The sequence below is a fragment of the Lepisosteus oculatus genome, chromosome 22 (assembly GCF_040954835.1).
Source record: "Lepisosteus oculatus isolate fLepOcu1 chromosome 22, fLepOcu1.hap2, whole genome shotgun sequence".
Taxonomy (NCBI): Eukaryota; Metazoa; Chordata; class Actinopteri; order Semionotiformes; family Lepisosteidae; genus Lepisosteus; species Lepisosteus oculatus.
Genome location: NC_090717.1, coordinates 7290185 through 7308774, shown reverse-complemented (window position 1 = coordinate 7308774; position 18590 = coordinate 7290185). Strand labels below are relative to the sequence as shown.

At 42.7% G+C, this 18590-nt stretch overlaps 4 protein-coding genes across 4 annotated transcripts; all 4 read left to right on the top strand.

Moving 5' to 3' along the window:
* The first annotated feature begins 2152 nt into the window (after positions 1-2152).
* LOC102684424 (hydroxycarboxylic acid receptor 2-like) lies at positions 2153-3446 on the top strand. Its single transcript, XM_006640370.3, has one exon. The coding sequence runs from the start codon at positions 2215-2217 to the stop codon at positions 3268-3270; it is 1056 nt and encodes a 351-aa protein (XP_006640433.3). The 5' UTR covers positions 2153-2214; the 3' UTR covers positions 3271-3446.
* A 2533-nt stretch (positions 3447-5979) lies between these two features.
* Positions 5980-7368, top strand: LOC138224489 (hydroxycarboxylic acid receptor 2-like). The gene is made up of 2 exons (XM_069182122.1): positions 5980-7036; positions 7244-7368. Exons 1-2 carry the CDS (start codon positions 6071-6073, stop codon positions 7289-7291), a joined length of 1014 nt encoding a protein of 337 aa, XP_069038223.1. The 5' UTR covers positions 5980-6070; the 3' UTR covers positions 7292-7368.
* A 3778-nt stretch (positions 7369-11146) lies between these two features.
* Positions 11147-12257, top strand: LOC107079750 (hydroxycarboxylic acid receptor 2-like). Its single transcript, XM_015366024.2, has one exon. It carries the CDS (start codon positions 11202-11204, stop codon positions 12177-12179), a length of 978 nt encoding a protein of 325 aa, XP_015221510.2. The 5' UTR covers positions 11147-11201; the 3' UTR covers positions 12180-12257.
* Positions 12258-15734: 3477 nt separating this feature from the next.
* On the top strand, positions 15735-16991 carry LOC102684232 (hydroxycarboxylic acid receptor 2-like). Its single transcript, XM_015366037.2, has one exon. The coding sequence runs from the start codon at positions 15735-15737 to the stop codon at positions 16719-16721; it is 987 nt and encodes a 328-aa protein (XP_015221523.1). The 3' UTR covers positions 16722-16991.
* The last annotated feature ends 1599 nt before the right edge of the window (positions 16992-18590 follow it).

Genomic DNA, 18590 nt, shown 5'->3' with positions numbered 1-18590 from the left:
GCCCTTAACAATTGGCCCTTATCAAGCAATATCAGACACTTGTATGTCAGTGAAAGTGTGAGCCACTATAAGCAGTGAGACCTCACTATAAGCATTGGGCCCCATATTGTAGGTTGTATGTAGGGATAGTTAGGTGTTCCTCAAGCACTTACAGAAACATGTAGTCAAAGACAGATCAGCTCCTTAGCCAGTTTTTCTGTTGCCTGTCAAATGCTTGCTGTTAATCTGGCTAAGTGTAAATAAGCTTTATTTGCTCAATCTTAAGGTGACCAAAAATCAAAGAGAAAGCACACAGTCTTATTTATGCATCACTTGTTCTTTTGTGTGTCTTTCTAGTCTGATGTAAAGCGGGGGTTTTCAACTCCAAATCTTGGAACCTCGGCATCTGTTATCCCGCAGGTCTGCAATGTCTTTAAGTGTGTAGATAAATAAGTCCCAAGTGGATTAGTTGAGCCCTTCTCCTATGTCCTATAAGTCAATGAAAATCCTACTGGATTCCAGATCCCAGGATCATAGTTGGAAACCTCTGATATGAACTTAAAGTCTTTGTTCAGAAACCTATAGATTACAAAGTACGCAGGTTAACCCCAACAGAGCAACAGCTTAAACATATTGCTTTTTCCTATTGCCTCGCAGCACTGGGGCACTGAATTCCAAAGCTGGATAGCTATCTGTGTGGAGTTTGTGGTTTTTCCCATGTGTTTCCTCTGAGTGCTCTGCTTTCCTCCCACAGTCCAAAAATACAGGTTAATTGGCTTATGGAACAATTGGCCATGTTGTGAGTGTAAGTGTGTTTGTGTCCACTTGCCGGGCCAGGCTCCTGCTCTCCTGCATGCTCCAAAATGAATGGGAACCTATCTCCCTATCTCTCTGTTCGAAAATAGGAACCTACAGCACCTCCCTATTCCAAAACTGTGTCCACCAACCAGGAGAGACCATTTTTAACCTAGGGATTTTCTCTACAGGAAATCAAGTAAGCCTTGTTCTCACCTGATGGGAACTTTTCTTGTAAGTGGAGGGTGACGGTGAAGAGAGGATTTAAATCAAGGGTGTCCAAGGGGCTCCTGCAGGGACCAGGTTCATTTGTTTTTTCTACCTGAGCTCTCACTTACATACATGTATTTGGATTAATTACCAATCTAGCTTCTTAAAAATAATAGCTGCTAACCAGGCTTGAAGGTGTTTTATTGGGGTGTACCTTAAATTAAGTGAATGAGTAATTAACTACAAAAGACCTTAAAAAACTCTGTCATCTGAGAAAATAATTAGGATAATTGTTCAGTTGACAACTCAGAGTATAGCAACAGTCTGCAAATACTGGACCCTCTGCAAAATGAATTTGAGTTCTGGATTCCATATTAAATCTTTGTATCTTTGGAAAAATCAGAGCTCTTTGGTAGGAACAGTTCATAACACATTCACTTCATTAATGGAACCTCCCTGTAACAGACAGCTGACAAGTAACAGACTGCTGAGTGACTCTATCAGCACAGTTGCTCATCTGCACAAATGGCATCAGTGTTTTAATTTTGGGGCATTGTATTAACCAGCAATGCCTAGTACTTTCAAAACAGCATTGCACCATTGTCTGAGCCCTGACTGGGTTGAGACTGTCATTGTCTCACCATTCAGCTACGATCCCTTGCAGTTTGCAAGCGATCAATCATTGATTTTTAGCTACAATCATTGCAAACTCTCCTAGGTGCCCTGTAGGACACGGTATGTGTGTCTACCTGTGCACAGCCTTCTGAAGGTACAGGGGCTAAAATGAATTTGAACAGCAGCTCAAATCAGGGAAAATGAAAAAAGTGCAATAAAACTACGAGCAAGTTCTATTTATGAAACATCTCTGAGTATTAAATATTTAAAACAGTAGTGCTGCCCCTGAAGCTTGTATCTGATCATGTCCTTTCAAACAAAACAGATCAGCATCCCCTCATTGGCAACATTTTCTTTGCAGTGTTGTGGTTAACCTCTGTTTTATTTTTAAGTGAGAAATGGAGGAACTTCATAACTCAACTTCATACTACAGAATTTTCTGGTTCTTGGAAATGTTTGACTTCTGTAGACATGACGTAGAGGATGTAACTTTGAGATATATATATAAAAAAGCTTCATAGTGCCTGTTTAGATAAAGATCTTTGTCTGTTACAAGTGCAAAACACACTGCTGCTGTTTTTGTTCTTCGGTTTTTCAATTGTTGTTAAAAAACTGATGATGAACGACTCGTGTCCAGAAGATGAAACCACCTGCAGGTTTGACGGAAGTGTCCTCCTTTACGTTCTGCCTCCAGTGCTTTTTGTGGAGTGTTTGCTGGCCACCTTGGGCAATGGGATTGCCCTGTGGATCTTCTGCTTCCATCTGAAGCCCTGGAAGACCAGCACGGTATTCCTCTTCAATCTGGCCCTGGCGGATTTCCTCCTCAGCATCATTCTCCCTTTCCGCACCAGCTACTACGTGAGGGGCAAGGACTGGATCTTCGGAGACGTCTTCTGCCGCATCTCGCTGTTCATGCTGGCGATGAACCGCGGAGGCAGCATTCTGTTCCTCACGGCGGTGGCAGTGGACCGCTACTTCAGAGTGGTCCATCCCCACCACCCGGTCAACTCCATGTCCATCGCCAAGGCTGCCTGCTTTGCTTGTGCTCTCTGGGCTCTCGCCATAGCGATGACAGTGTACCTCCTGACAATGCCACACCACTTTTGTTTCGAAAACGCAACACACTGCGAGAGCTTCACGACGATCACACATCACGGCTCCGACAGCGTGTGGCACGAGGCTCTGTACTTCTTGGAGTTTGTGGTGCCTTTGGCTGTTACCTTGTACTGCTCCTTACAAATCATCTGTCAGCTTAAGGGCAGACAAGTGGGCAAACATTCAAAGATCAGGAGAGCTGTCTATTTCGTCGGTGCGGTGGTGATGGTGTTTGTGATCTGCTTTCTCCCCAGCAATGTCACCAGGCTGGTCATCTGGGCCAAAAAGGCTCATCACATTGAACACTGTGACTCCTATAAATCCCTGGACGATGCCTTCTTCATCACGGTCAGCCTGACCTATCTCAACAGTGTGCTGGACCCTGTGGTCTACTACTTTTCCAGCCCCACGTTCAAGAGGATATACAGAGCTGCTGTGAAAGGAAGTCTTCACAGGCAAGATAAAGAACATGAAGAACCTGGTGTTGAAAAGATGGTAAAACAATCAGAGGACTGGACCACTGAATCTAATCAGCCTGCCCAGTCAACCCAGACAACAAACAACACATTATGGTAAGGCCAGTGAAGAGGACTGAGCGTGAAGGTTTTGTTTTAATTACAAGAATAATTAATTTTCCCATTTCAGAATGCATATGTGTATCCCTGTTATTCTGTAGTATGAATTGTTTTTCTCTGTTCCTGTTTTGTGCAGTATAAGGTTAGTTACGACATTTTTTTGCCTGTTGCTGTGCATTAAAATGGTGTTTAGACTGTATAGGTCTTTTAATTTCAGTTTAATAAATAGTATATTCTGCTATAAGTTTTTGATATTGACTATTATTGTGAATATTTACAGTAATTAACAAATATCCATCCATCAGTTAGTTAGTGCCTGTACACCCTGGATCATTCAATTGCAGGGCAGACAGTCAGACAGTCAGACACAGACACACTCACTCCCGGGCCAGTTTTCCCAGAAGCCCGCATGTCTTTGGATTGTGGGAGCATACCAGAGCACCTGGGGGAAACCAACAAGAACACAGGGAGAACATGCAAACTCCACGCAAACAGCACCCCCAGGAATTGAAAACGGGGCCCCAGCGCTGTGAGGCTAACTATTGTGCCATAATGCCTCCCATGAACAAATATAAGATTAAATTAAAATTTTAATCAACTTCACAATCCGGAAGTGATCCGTATACATTATTGGACTTACAGCAAATCAAAATACTGTCATACTGTGATGTTGTTGCCCTAATATACTGTATGTCCTTAAAACACAAAATGTTGTACTGTAAGTATAAAAAGGAGTTCACTGAGGTTAAAGTGTGGCTGGTACATTTTACGTGGTACAAATCTGTGAAAGATCTGTTTCAAGTTTATACTGTATATAAAACTTGTCTGATAAATTACCTGTCGAGTGACCTTATGGACAGCTCATAAGAAACATCTTTCAGACAGTGGTAAAACGAGTACTGCTTACGGCAGCAGCCATATCATATTCTCATAAAGAGTAGGGTTGTAACCCCAGCGTCCTGGCAAAATTTTCCCCTGGCCTTTACTAAACATGGCCTCCTAATAATCCCCATCTCTGAACTGGTTTCATCACTCTGTTCTCCTCCCCACTGAGAGCTGGTGTGTGGTGAGTGTACTGGTGCACTATGGCTGCATCCAGGTGGGGCTGCACTTTAGGGGTGGTGGAGGGGAGACCCCATTACCTCTAAAGTGCTTTAAATGGAGTGTCCAGAAAAGCGTTATATAAGTGTAAGCAATTATTAATTATTATTATTATACCTCAGGACATACAGCTTCACTTGTGAACAACTTGTAAAGATCAGACTCACAAGCGCCATCTTGTGGCAGCAGATCGGAAAAAGGTGTATTCCATGTTGAAAGGAGAAGAAAATAAACACAACGTTTCTGCTGTGGAGCCTTCTTCAGGTGTGAAGAAGTGTCTTTTTGTGAAGACGTTTCTTTTCTTTTCTTTTCAGCATGGAATAAACATTTACTTGTTCCTTTGCTGCCTACGCATGCTGACGCAGTTCCCTGCTTGGACATTAGGAACCAAGTAACAGACGACATGTGCTTTGTCCCTGAAGCACAGGTTACATTTTGGTCCGATACTGGCTTCGCAATACTACTCCCCAGACAGTGGTGAATTGTACACGAAAAGACCTCCTCCAGCCACTGGAACATATTATGTGATGTCATCTTCTCTATTATGCTTAATAGCCAATTACATGAATATGTGTATCTACTGTGTATGTAGCACAACCAGAGGGCACTTGTAAATGGCTAGATTCACTCCAACCTTTATCTCTTCTTCTTGGTTAGTAACATGGCAATATAGGACCTGCACAGATGAACAGGTCACATGGCCAGACTACACCTTGGATAGGATGCCATCTGATTTCGGGGTGCAGAAACACACACACAAGCACACTGTGTCAATTCAGAGACATCGGTTAACTTGGCCAGCGTGTCTTTGGTAGGAGGATTTTGAACGCTCCCCTGCAAACACATGAGCATGGTGAGAACTTCCAGACTATATACAGAAGGGGCCCAGCTCAGTCCAGAGCTGAACCCGGGACTTACAGATCCTGAACATGAGAGGATAAAAGGTCGTAACCCTATCATGCTATGTTTCAGGAGCAGGAGGAAACTGGAGCACCCATGCAAACTCAGGGAACAACCTGGAAATTCCACACAGATAGAACCCCAGGTCTAGAATGCAACCCAGGAGCTTGGCTCTGCAAGACAGCAAGACCGCGCCACCATGTACACAGTATGTGCTATATGAAGTATAAATGTATCTGTTATGATTAAATTGAATAACTTAGCAACTGATGAAAACGAATGGCTAGCAAACAAATGCTGTGAGTGTATGGAATTTGTGCTGCAGGAAGTTCTTTTATTAGTTACAGCGCAGGCCTTCACAATCGATGTAATTTGACAACTCATCAACATCACATCGATTTAAAAGCCTCAATGAAATGGAACATGAATATAAAAAGTATTATTATATTATATATATAATTAAACAATAGTTCCTCATTCATTGCAGCTAATACACTCCCTGTATGCAAGTATTTTCAAAATGTTTCATTAAGTAGGGGATTTCACCAACTGTCACCCACCAGTATTTGTTAACAATAAGTTGGTGAATTCTGAGCACAAGAAGAAACAGGAACTGGAAAATATACAATGCAACCTTGAGGCAGTAAAGTAATACTTCGAGAAAATGACCACATTTTGGCATGTGATTTCCTTTGACTGGTCAATTTCTGAGGAAGTGGCTTGGTCTCAGTGCAATAAATACCTTCTCCTCATCAAGGACCTTATCAGTCTCTAACATCAGCCCTGAATGTACAGGAACTATGGAAAGCCCTGCCTTCAACTGTACTCTCACCAACAACTGGTTACCCCTCGTCTTAAAGCCAACTCTTTTCATCGAGTTCATCATCGGCTGCGTGGGCAATGGACTCGCTCTCTGGGTGTTCTGTTACCGGATGAAGCCGTGGAAACCGAGCACCGTGTACCTGATCAACTTGGCTCTGGCTGACCTGCTGCTCATCTTCTGCCTGCCGTTTCGAGGGCACTACTACGTGAAGGACATAGACTGGGTTTTCGGGGACCCGGGCTGCAGACTCATGCTCTTCATGGTGGCCCTGAACCGGGCGGGCAGCATCCTGTTTCTCACAGTCATAGCGCTGGACCGCTTCTTCAGGGTGGTCTACCCCCACCACCCCATCAACATGGCGTCCGTCAGAGGCACGGTCAAGGTGTCCTGTTTCACCTGGGGCCTCACCTTGGCCTTGACGTCTTACCTCGTTTTCGAACAGAAGGCCACAGAGAGGAACAACAAGACGCTCTGCGAGAGTTTCGACTTGAACGCCGAACTTGTGGGAACCCACCTCTGGCACAACGTCTTTTTCATCGGCGAGTTCATCATCCCCAGCATCGTCATCCTGTTCTGCACCGTCTCCATCTCTGGCCAGCTCAAAACCAGGGGCATGGAAAACAACGAAAAGATCAAGAGAGCCGTGGTGGCCGTGAGGGCCGTGTCGGTGGTGTTTGTCTTCTGCTTTCTGCCCAGCAGCTTGTCCCTGATCGCGGTGATGATAGTCAAGAGCGCCAGGCACTGCCGGGCTTACCAGATCCTCGCCCAGGTGTTCTACAGCAGCCTGGCACTCACCTACTTCAACAGCATGCTGGATCCCCTGGTCTTCTACTTCTCCAGCCCGACCTTCCGCAGGGCGCTGAAGAATGTCTTCAGATCCCTGGTCTCCAAGATGGACAGAGGCACAACAAAGATTCCGAAATCACCCCAGCATGAGTCTGAGGTATTTTGTACAACTACGTCTCTACCTTAGTTACACTACAGGGCTCCAACAGCGTGTGGCTGGATGCTTTGTCTCCTACTTGCCCTGTTCATTCAGCATTTCCTGTCAGTTTAAGGACAGACAAGCAGGTAAATATTCAAAGATCAGGAGAGCCGTCTGGTTTGTCGGTGCGGTGGTGATGGTGTTTGTGATCTGCTTTTTCCCCAGCAATGTCACCAGGCTGGTCATCTGGGCCAAAAAGGCTCATCACATTGAGGACTGTGACTCCTATAAATCCCTGGACGATGCCTTCTTCATCACGGTCAGCCTGACCTATCTCAACAGTGTGCTGGACCCTGTGGTCTACTACTTTTCCAGCCCCACGTTCAAGAGGATATACAGAGCTGCTGTGAAAGGAAGTCTTCACAGGAAAGATGAAGAACATGAAGAGCCTGGTGTTGAAAAGATGGTAAAACAATCAGAGGACTGGACCACTGAATCTAATCAGCCTTTTGAGCACAAAACTTCATTTTAAACAGAAGAAACATAGATCTTCCTACTCCAGAATTCATATTTACATACTTTTATGTTTGATATATGTATGATGGTATCATATTTTTAAAATACAACTTTTTGAAAAGGATATTATCATATGCTGCGAAGTGCTGTTCATGATGTATCCAGAAGCAGTTTTAAAGGTCCTGATTTAGCAGGATGATCTGATAATACGACCGAAAGTGACCTGTAATTGTGTATAACGCTTTGTTGGTTGTGTGTGATGAGTAATTCCTCATCTTTCTGTGTGTGTGACCTTTTCACTTCGTAGTTTTAAGTCATTTCTGTTCTGAAGAATGCAAGAGCAAACAAATGCCTTCTTTCTTAATTGCCCTCAGTCTGAAAGGATATCATCAACAAGCAAAACCCATGTAATGTCTTTTACGTGTAATATACTGTATTGTTATCGCAAAAAAAAGCTGTTGATAACAGCAATGCATTGTGGCAAAATACCTACCAATAATATCTGAAAAACAGCCTAATATAAATATTTTACATAAGATGTTATGTTAAATATTGAATTTAGAGATATGGTTTTAATTAAAAATATATTTACACCGTACTCATGAATGAATTTCACATTTTAAAAAATTGTAGTACTAATGTATTTCCAAACATAATAGTATATTCTGTTATAAAATAAGTACTTGGGTTTGAACCTCATTTGGGATATTTATAGTGATGAGCATTACTTTAATTTAAACTTCACCGGAATTATTCTTAATCAACTTCACGTTGTTGGAAAACAGCAAAACAGCGTACTCGTATGCTATGATGTTGTTGCCCGAGAAACGTATCTTAAAAACACAAAAAGTATACAAAGACGTTTCCTGCGATTACATTTCGGCTACTGGTACAGAAATAGCCTTTCATGTGGTATGTATCTTGAACGTACGGGTTTTAGTTTTATTTATGTCTCAAACTTTGACTTTCGTCACACCTCTAGATACACAAGCCCGCTTGCAAAACCACAAACACGCGCGCCATCATGTGGCATCAGACTGTAACACTGTAGTGTTAATTCACTGGCGAAAATATTATGAACCTCCGGTGAAGAAGAGACTTGATACCTGTTCGTTTCATTTTGTGGTATTTTACTGTTGGATGTATTGTATAATGTGCAGCCATGGTAATGTGAATGCGATTTTTCATCTAAGGATGATGTTATGTTAGTGGAAGTAGAACAGTTCTTCTGTAGACCAAGATTCAATTGTGAATCTCTCAGGGTCGCCACACAGTGCTGTTCACTAGGTAGTGGTGAATGTTGCTACACCAAAAGGCCACCCCTCCAGCCACTGGATAATTCAACATTATCTATATTCGAAAAGGATGACATGACCTTCCCTAACAGACTCAATAACCAATCACATTAACACATGTATATCTGTTACGATATGCACCGGCTGTAGGGAGACCAGAAGGCATTTGAAAATTCCTTGGTTCATACCAACGTTTTTTGGAAAGTCTCTTATTCTTGGTGTCATGGCAACATGCTTTGGCACCAGCAACACGAACAACTCAGTTTTCAGCAGTACTAGGGGATGCAGCTGTGTCTTCATCTCAAGCAGATAAAAAGGTAAGGTTCAAAAGCACACACACTGCAGATATTTTTCAACAACATACAGCTACTAAAAGTGTCATTTACCAAAATGAAATCAATTTCACAACTTCAGAATCAACGAGAGCCACTGCCATAAGATTATTTGGTATTAGAGAGCCCCAAGGTATATGTATCTGCATTTCTGATATAATCTGAAAGTTTAAATCTGCTACAGAAACTGCTAAGCATTGACTATGCACACCTATATTTGCAGTTCAAATGAGAAACTGGAAGTGACTATTATAGTTTTGAATAGTTATTTACTTATAGCCACAAATGTGCTATCCTGGGCAGAAATGTTTCTACATAGGCATTTTTTAACTGCTGTGACTGTGGCAATTAACAGTTTATTTTTCTTTACACCACCTGAGAGAAACTACAAACAAGGATATCAACTTATCTAATTTCACGTAACAGCTTAGTTTAGCTCTCTTAAAATAAACAGAGAAATGTAAATATTCCATTTACTATTATCCTTTTTGGTTAGTCTGAAATGCGTTGGGAAAACAAAAGATATTTCCTTAGGTAAGAGGCTGGCAGATAAAGATATGAACACAAGAAGGAGCCCATTTAAGAAAAAACCTTTTACACATATGGTTTCAATGTGCTGCAAAAGACAGAAGGGAAAACGATTGTAAAAACAAATTAAAATCCTTACTCTGCCCTTACTCATCTCCATTAATCTTCTCGAGTTCCTCGTCTGATGTTTGCAATATGCTTTTTCAGTGTGTACATAGCACATACAGTATCCATTTGCAGCAAAGATAGCTAATATACTTTCATTCTTTATCACAGACTTTCCTTCTTTTCTGGAACTCCTTGTACTCTGAGCCACAGAATCAATTTAGTATATAAATCAGACTGGTTTTAAAGACTTCAATTTTGTAAACTAGCAAGGTGATTTTCAGATGTGTGTGTTTTTTATAAATAAAAGACTGCCAACATTTTCACGCCAGATCATATACAGTACAAGATGCAATAGATTCATGGGTGAAGCATCTTTTATAACACCATTTTTAAGATGCAGAAAAGTAAAGCATTTCGTTTTACAACCTTTCTGTTGAGAACCTTTCTGGACCCAGGTGATCCATCAGGTCTCAAGAGAGCAACTGTTCTTCTGGAGTCTCTCTGCTGTGAAGATTAATTTCACTCTCTTCTGCTCTGCCTGTTCTCATTAGAAGCTGTATTCCAAACCACAACTTCAGTGATCGTCTCCCCAAATAAAGGGTAGAAAAACAACTTACAACTACAAAACCGATAACATGTTCTCCAATTATTTGTGTATGTAAAGTGTGTTAATGGATGTAGAGTATGGAAAATAATGCAGTGATCACATCCTTTTACTCTACATGGAGGGACAATGGAGGTATTTAAAATCATCTGAAGACTCATAAACACTTCAATATATTGCTTACAAATCACAGTCTTTCAAAATCGTTAGCTTTGCAACGTGTAATCTGAGAAAGAGAAAGCATGTTTCGTTTATGGGCACTTTGAAGATCAAACGTTTTTATAACGAGAAACTAATAAGTAATGATCACTTTCTGAGCTGAACGACTGATCATTACAAAATTCATGCAACAAATATTTTGATTTTAACACAAGTAAAAGGTCAATACTATCTCTCAGTATTAACCAGTTGTTTTCTAAACATGGGAAAAACATTCGAAAGCCCGTTCCTCGATATTGCATATCGCAAAACGTTTAGCAGCCCGTGCGATTATTATTCAGCGTTCTTTCCAACGAAAATACCGCATTTTCAATATATTTAAGCACATTATCACCCATCAGCATAAGGCGAAGAAGTCTGTGCAAAAGACAAAAACGGCAACTTGAAAATTGAAAAAAAAAAAACCCACATTCAGCGTTTACTTTGCATACTTCTGAGAAAACTCCAACCCCTGGCATTTCGCTTCCTACTGCAAGTGTAGAAGGCTTTCGAGGAAGTGGTTTGGTCTCAGCGCAATAATTACCTTCTCCTCATCAAGGATCTTATCAGTCTCTAAGATCAGCCCTGAATGTACATGAACTATGGAAAGCCCTGCCTTCAACTGTACTCTCACCAACAACTGGTTACCCCTCGTCTTAAAGCCAACTCTTTTCATCGAATTCATCATCGGCTGCGTGGGCAATGGACTCGCTCTCTGGATGTTCTGTTACCGGATGAAGCCGTGGAAACCGAGCACCGTGTACCTGATCAACTTGGCTCTGGCTGACCTGCTGCTCATCTTCTGCCTGCCGTTTCGAGGGCACTACTACGTGAAGGACATAGACTGGATTTTCGGGGACCCGGGCTGCAGACTCATGCTCTTCATGGTGGCCCTGAACCGGGCGGGCAGCATCCTGTTTCTCACAGTCATAGCGCTGGACCGCTTCTTCAGGGTGGTCTACCCCCACCACCCCATCAACATGGCGTCCGTCAGAGGCACGGTCAAGGTGTCCTGTTTCACCTGGGGCCTCACCTTGGCCTTGACGTCTTACCTCGTTTTCGAACAGAAGGCCACAGAGAGGAACAACAAGACGCTCTGCGAGAGTTTCGTCTTGAACGCCGAACTTGTGGGAACCCACCTCTGGCACAACGTCTTTTTCATCGGCGAGTTCATCATCCCCGGCATCGTCATCCTGTTCTGCACCGTCTCCATCTCTGGCCAGCTCAAAACCAGGGGCATGGAAAACAACGAAAAGATCAAGAGAGCCGTGGTGGCCGTGAGGGCCGTGTCGGTGGTGTTTGTCTTCTGCTTTCTGCCCAGCAGCTTGTCCCTGATCGCGGTGATGATAGTCAAGAGCGCCAGGCACTGCCAGGCTTACCAGATCCTCGCCCAGGTGTTCTACAGCAGCCTGGCACTCACCTACTTCAACAGCATGCTGGATCCCCTGGTCTTCTACTTCTCCAGCCCGACCTTCCGCACGGCGCTGAAGGATGTCTTCACCCGTCGGACACCCCTGACTCTGCCAGGACCTCAAGAGAGAAAAAGGCGCATTCAAGATTCCGAAACCACCCCAGCATAGATCTGTGGTACTCCAAGCACAGAAAGCCCTGTGCTTGGATTATTATTATTATTATTATTATTATTATTATTATTATTATTATTATTAAAATAACACAGAATTTCAGTATCATTACGGGCAAAAGTAAGGAACAAAAACGATCTTGAACGCTTTTATTCGAAACTGAATTTGAAATGTGATTGATTTGGAATTGAATCCATTCATGCGCTGTGAAAGTTGCCTAGGCAAAGTCCACTCCGCGTCTGTGATTTAAACCCCAGATTCCAATCATAAATCGTCTTATTAGTCTTAATCATAAAGTCTGCATTAAAAGTCTCTCTCCCTCCTCTCTGACTCGCCCCTGAGGGCTCCGTCGGGCTGTTTGTGACTTTGCTACAATATGATACGAGATACAAGTTCGCCGAACTGTTGAAGTAAGAATGCAAATATAAGCTCTTCCCTCTTACCCTTTCGTGAGCTATTATTCTGTTGTGCTTTTGGATATTGTTTTTGTTTTGTTCGTTCTTAAGACACAAATGAAGTCGGAGAAATGGGTTCATCTCGCAGAAGGATACACGGCTGTCATCAGAAAGGAACTGCCGGCTTGGTTATATTTCGACAATGAGCCCAAGATGAGCTGAACATTGAGAAAAAGTAATAGGAGGAACACGGGCTGCTACAAAAGAAAGGTTCCGATTGTGAAACTCAAAATGAACAGCTCTCTCCTGAAGATGCTCCAAACCGAAACCTGTTTTTCCTATCTACTTAACACCCTGCTTGCTCCTTCACAAGCTTACGTTACTATATACTGCATGCTGATGTTTCTATAAATGATGTTTATAAACATTCTATCAAAATCATAAAACATTTGCTGCTTTTCTATAACTGCGGGATTTGGGTGATGGTAGCTTGATACTTTAAATGTTAAACGTAAACACAGTTAACGCTTTGTAAAGTTTGAGCTCTCAAGCGGCGATAAGCATTGCATCTGTGACTTGTAAAATTAACATTTGAATATTTCAGGGACTTAGCAACGTTACTCATTGGCTGAAGCTGCAATGGGAACTGATGTGATGTCGTGTTGAATTAATGCTTGAAAAGTGCCTCATCCACGCTTTAATTAGTTACTGTAAGGGCTGTAGGATGTTTTCAAGAGCAGGGAAAAGCAGTGTACTGAAAACTCAAAATGAGCGATTGTGAACAAGCCTCAATAAAAGAATTTTTTAAATCACCGAGACTCATTTGTCTTCATTGATCTGTACTGGAATGTAAGCTCTTTTATTCCATGCTGTCAGTCTACAGATGGACCGTTAGAAATGAACAGAACAGCAGAAAATGCCCAATATGGTGTTTTACCGTTAGAAGGCTCACATTGGGTGGTAGAGTTTAAATTGTTGCAATTCAAAAAAGAGTAGGTTTGTTAAGCGGGTGTCACCTGAAAAAGATCCGATTGTTTTGGGTCCGAACGCCACAATGCATCACGTGTACAGCTATTTGGGCTTTTTCAAGGTCAACGGCAAAACACAAACCAGAGACAAGCGGAAACTATAGGGAAGCACCTCCAGGAACTGAGAACAGGAAGCAGGTCTTTGCAGAGAGGCTTGTGGGTGCCTGGAACAAGCCAACCAGCCTTGCTGTTGAGGCCAAGAACCCGACTTCTTTCAAGAACTGGTTGAATATGACCCCCATATCAATCAGCTAACAGAAACCAAATGAGCTTAATGGGCCAGATGACCTTCTGTCCTTCTCCGGCTTGTCATCAGGGAACCCACTTACTAATAACCTCTCTTGTGATTTCATGTGGGTCATTCTTGTTCGCTTCAGCCTAAAACAGGGGTGAGACGCCAGGGCTCCTGTGCGCCTTCATTCCATGCCAACTCAAAGACTTCAAGGCCTTAATTGCTGGGATCAATGCAAAGGCAGTTCCGGAACCCGGGACACAGGCACCAGGGTTGCCTGCCTCGGGGCCGAGGAGAGTGGCTTCAATTCCCTGCGCAGGGCTGTCCAGCCCTGGTCCTGGAGAGCTGGTGTGTCTGTTCAGCTTTAACGAACCCAGACCGCTTGATAATAGTGTAACTGGACTACTTGAACAGCTCTCTGGGTTTTTCTGATTTACAGAGACCTAGAAAATCTACACCGAACTGTGTCACTTACTTACAAGGCAATTGTTTTGCTATGCAAACTAGGCCCTGGTCCAGTAAGTCATGCTCTGTTTTCAGGCCACATTGCACACTCACTGAGACAGATCCCCCTGTGTTAGTACACCGAGGCGTTGGAATTGCTTGTCCAAGTTGATCCAAACCTCTGTCTGGCTGAGCTTTACAAATAACAGCTAAAATATTTGACACAAGCAGTACATTTGAAATGCAGTATTGTATACATCTGTCTTTTATTGGTAGCTCTACATCCGATCATTTCTAATTTAAAAAGCTAATGGGGAAGCGGTTGGCAGGTGGTTCTTTTTGTGCTTAAATCTCTTCTTACCATTAGAAATTCACCTTGGGTTATCTGGCCACAGAAACAACGGAAGAACAAAGAGTAACGAGTATTGAAGAATGCAGCAGAATGAAGAAGAAAGATGGTTGCTGTCCTTGTCTAAACCCCAGTTCTGCAGAAAGTAAAGCCATTGTGTATGCAGTAAGCTAAGGGAAATCAATTGATAAAATCAGCCAACTAGGACACCCAACAGGCTCAATTTGCATATGAAGTTAGGAAAGAGACTTTCGGACTTCTCATTTTATCACAACATCACGAAAATGAAAGCAACTCGCTCTTTCTAAAAGGCCTTACAGAGTAGCAGCAAATGTAACATTGGTCCAGTCCAGCTTTTTAAAATGACTACCGTGTGCTCTGAGAGATCTGATCGGGCTAGTAAGAGACTAATATGCACATGATTAGAATCATAACATAAACAGTTAAGAAACTAACCTTTTATAACTGCTGGAATGCTTAAGTTACATTTGGGAAAAGTGGCAAAGGTTTTAAAACAGTAAGAATACCACAGTTTTCATCCACATAAACCTCTAGTCTGCCTTCATTAGCATGTGAAGCATGTTAATAATTACACAAATGTCACCGTGCACTTATGCCAACACTAAACATGTTTATTAGTTTCTTGTCGGTGCAATAAACTGTCCACTCTGAAGAACTGGCTGTAGAACAGCGGGTGTAAAGATACACCAAGAGGATATAGTGCATTCGTGCGCTATTTGTAACATGGTTTCCTTCTTAGGATGTTAGTTTCCATTCAAATCAAGTACAATGGCTTTTCATAGAGAAATATGCCTAATTCCCCAGGCAGCTGGTTCTAGTGCTTATGGAACATAAACAAGGGAGCCACACCCTTAGGTGCTCTTGAGAGTCACCCGTGAGACTAAAGCTTCCCATCTGGGTGTCATTCTGTGAAACGAGGTTAAAAAAAAACCTCGGCGCCCTTCGAAAGTCATTTGCATGGGAACAAAAGGCGAGATCCAGGGCGATGCACACATAGGTGCAGCCGCACAGATCAGGGTCTGAAGCTGCTGCCTGCAAAGACAGAGGCTGTAGGCGTGCCAGCCCCCGAAGGGTATCGCAGGGATGGCGAACGTCTCCTGCTGCGCGTTCGAGGAGCCAATCCTGGACCTGGTCCTGCCGCCCGTGCTCCTGCTGGAGTTCGTGTTCGGCCTGCTGGGCAACGCGGTGGCCCTGTGGATGTTCGTCTTCCACATGGACACGTGGAAGCCGAACAGCGTCTACCTCACGCACCTGGCGGTGGCGGACACGCTCGTGCTCTTCTGCCTCCCCTTCAGAGCCGTCTACTACCTGCGGGGCAAGCACTGGATGTACGGCGACATCCTGTGCCGGATTCTGCTCTTCCTGCTGGCCGCCAACAGGGCGGCGGGCATCTTCTTCCTGACGGCGGTGGCGGTGGACCGCTACCTGAAGATCGTGCACCCGCTGAGCCGCATCAACCGGCTGGGCCTGAGGTATGCGCTGTGCGTCTCCTGCGGACTGTGGGTGCTCATCGTGTCCATGACCGCTTACCTCCTCACCGAGCCCCACTTCTTCCTGCAGAACAACCGCACGCAGTGCGAGAGCTTCAACATCTGCCCGGGAAACAACCCCATGGCCACCTGGCACAACGTCTTCTACGTCATACAGTATTGCATCCCCGTGGTCATCGTGTCCTTCTGCACCATCTGCGTCACCCTGCAGCTGAAGACGAAGACGAAGGACACCCAGGGCAAGATCAGGAGGGCGGTGAACTTCATCCTGGCCGTGGCCCTGGTGTTCTTCTTCTGCTTCTTCCCCAGCAGCATGTCTCGGATCTCCGTGTGGGTCCTGCAGGCAAAGCACACGGACTGCAGCTACTTCAGGGAGGCCAACCTGGCTTTTTACACCTCTGTGTGCTTCACCTACTTCAACAGCGTACTCAATCCCCTGGTCTACTATTTCTCCAGCCCCTCGTTCAGCGGGCTGTTTCAGAAGCAGTTCAACAAGCTGTTCTGTAGGAAGACGCCAGAGGAGAATCATCGGCCGCCTGAAAACACAAACGTCGCCACTGCATCTACTGGCGATATATAAGAGCAGGTAATACAATACTGATTTGTTTAAGACCAGGGATTACGGTTCGTTAAAATCAATTTCCTGAAGAAAATAAATCCTGGCATATCTACAGTAGGTGTTTCATTGACTCTGGTGATTTAAAACATGACGCCTTTGGCCATGTGGTGTTTTTTATCCTGCTGTTTTTACAACATGACAATGGTACAGGCCGAGTTCCAAAAACATTTGCAAATGCAGAAAGCACTGTACAAGTTGCATAAGGCAGAGGTCTAATATTAACAAAGATTAGAACACAAAACCCTACGATAAGGTAACAACAAACAAGAAAGATTGTGAGTCCTGAGTGTCAGCACGTTTAAACTTGGCAAGAAAAAAAGAAACCAGAATTTAAAGTCTGTTCCGAATTCGAGATAGACATTGCAGTCACGCAATCTTTAAAGCATTAAGTGAAGAAAACAAGTTGAGCTACAAGAACCAACGTTTACTTTTTATGAAATAAAATGGGGGATAACTGATTCTAATTGCAAGATATACAGAAGGCAAGAAACATTATTGAAGCTTAATATATGCTGCAAATAAAGGTGAAGCACTTTGAAATGAGTGACAGTAATGTCCTTTGGTGGAAATGTAACAGATGTGTGCATATAAAACTGCATCAGTCTTTCTGGTACTCATGTCTAATGGCTCAGGTGATTATCATCAATTACAAACCTATTTCTTGCATCAAAATTCAGCAAAGCTCATTTACAAACAGCTGATGACATTATTAGAAGCTGTAAACCTTTCGTATGAAATGATATAACAGCAATGGTAAACTAGAAAATGGAAAACAGTTAAGAAGTCAAAATTTAAGCTGCAGTTCCAGACCTAAAAGAAAACATTTGTCCCAGTGGACTAGGGTGCTTTGAACTGAATATAAACGGATAGTAAAAAGGCAAAAAAAATGGGTGGAGGTTGTTTAACTGGATAAAAAACACCATGAGCATTAATTATGTCCCTTTAGCAATTAGGCTGTGGGAATCACCTAGGGCTCTGTATATGGGATGTTGTTATGTAGTCTTACATCAATAGATCTAGCTGGTTTCTCCTGGAGCCTAACTTACAGATGCATGACAGTGGAGTTGTGTAGGTTTCTGTAAAAATAAGTTGAAAGACCACTAGTACGTCATGAAATGTTATCAAAGTAACCGATTTGTCTGATTGTCCCCAGCCTGCTTATCAATTGTATAATGAACAATCATGTTATACTGTGTAATGCATAAAACTACACATTAAATATTATAAAGTATGAACTGAATATGTAAAATAAATAATAAATCATCTTTTTCCCCACATTGTTTGCAGATGGTGGTTCTTCACCACCACTGAAGGAATTTCTAAAATTCATTCCAGATTACAACAAAGTGTTAAAACTAACTGCACAGTAACAAGAGGGCAACTCAATACTATATAAATTTCCACTCAATAAAGCCTTTTAAACCTCTCAAACGTGTGTGATTTTAAGAACAAAAAAGTTAAAGCAAAGGCTGGATCATTAGTCACAGATAACCCTATTATTGTGCTTTGAAATCTCAGTTAAGTATGAAATCTGGCAAACCAGAAGACTGTGATATTTACTGTACTGTAGTTATTAGAACAGGAGCAGCATGATGGTATTTTACACAGCACTGTTTAGCTATGCATTTGTTTAAAGGGAACTGTAGCACTGATTATGCAAACAGCTGAATTTACTTACAAAAATGTCTATTGTAGATTATGTGCTGAGTGTTGGTTTCTATATTTTTTTTCTTCTGTGTTTGTAGTTATTTCTCTTATCTCATGAAAAGTAGCATCTACCTGAATACAGGTACAACATGACTAAAAATGTTGTGAATGTTACAAAAGTGT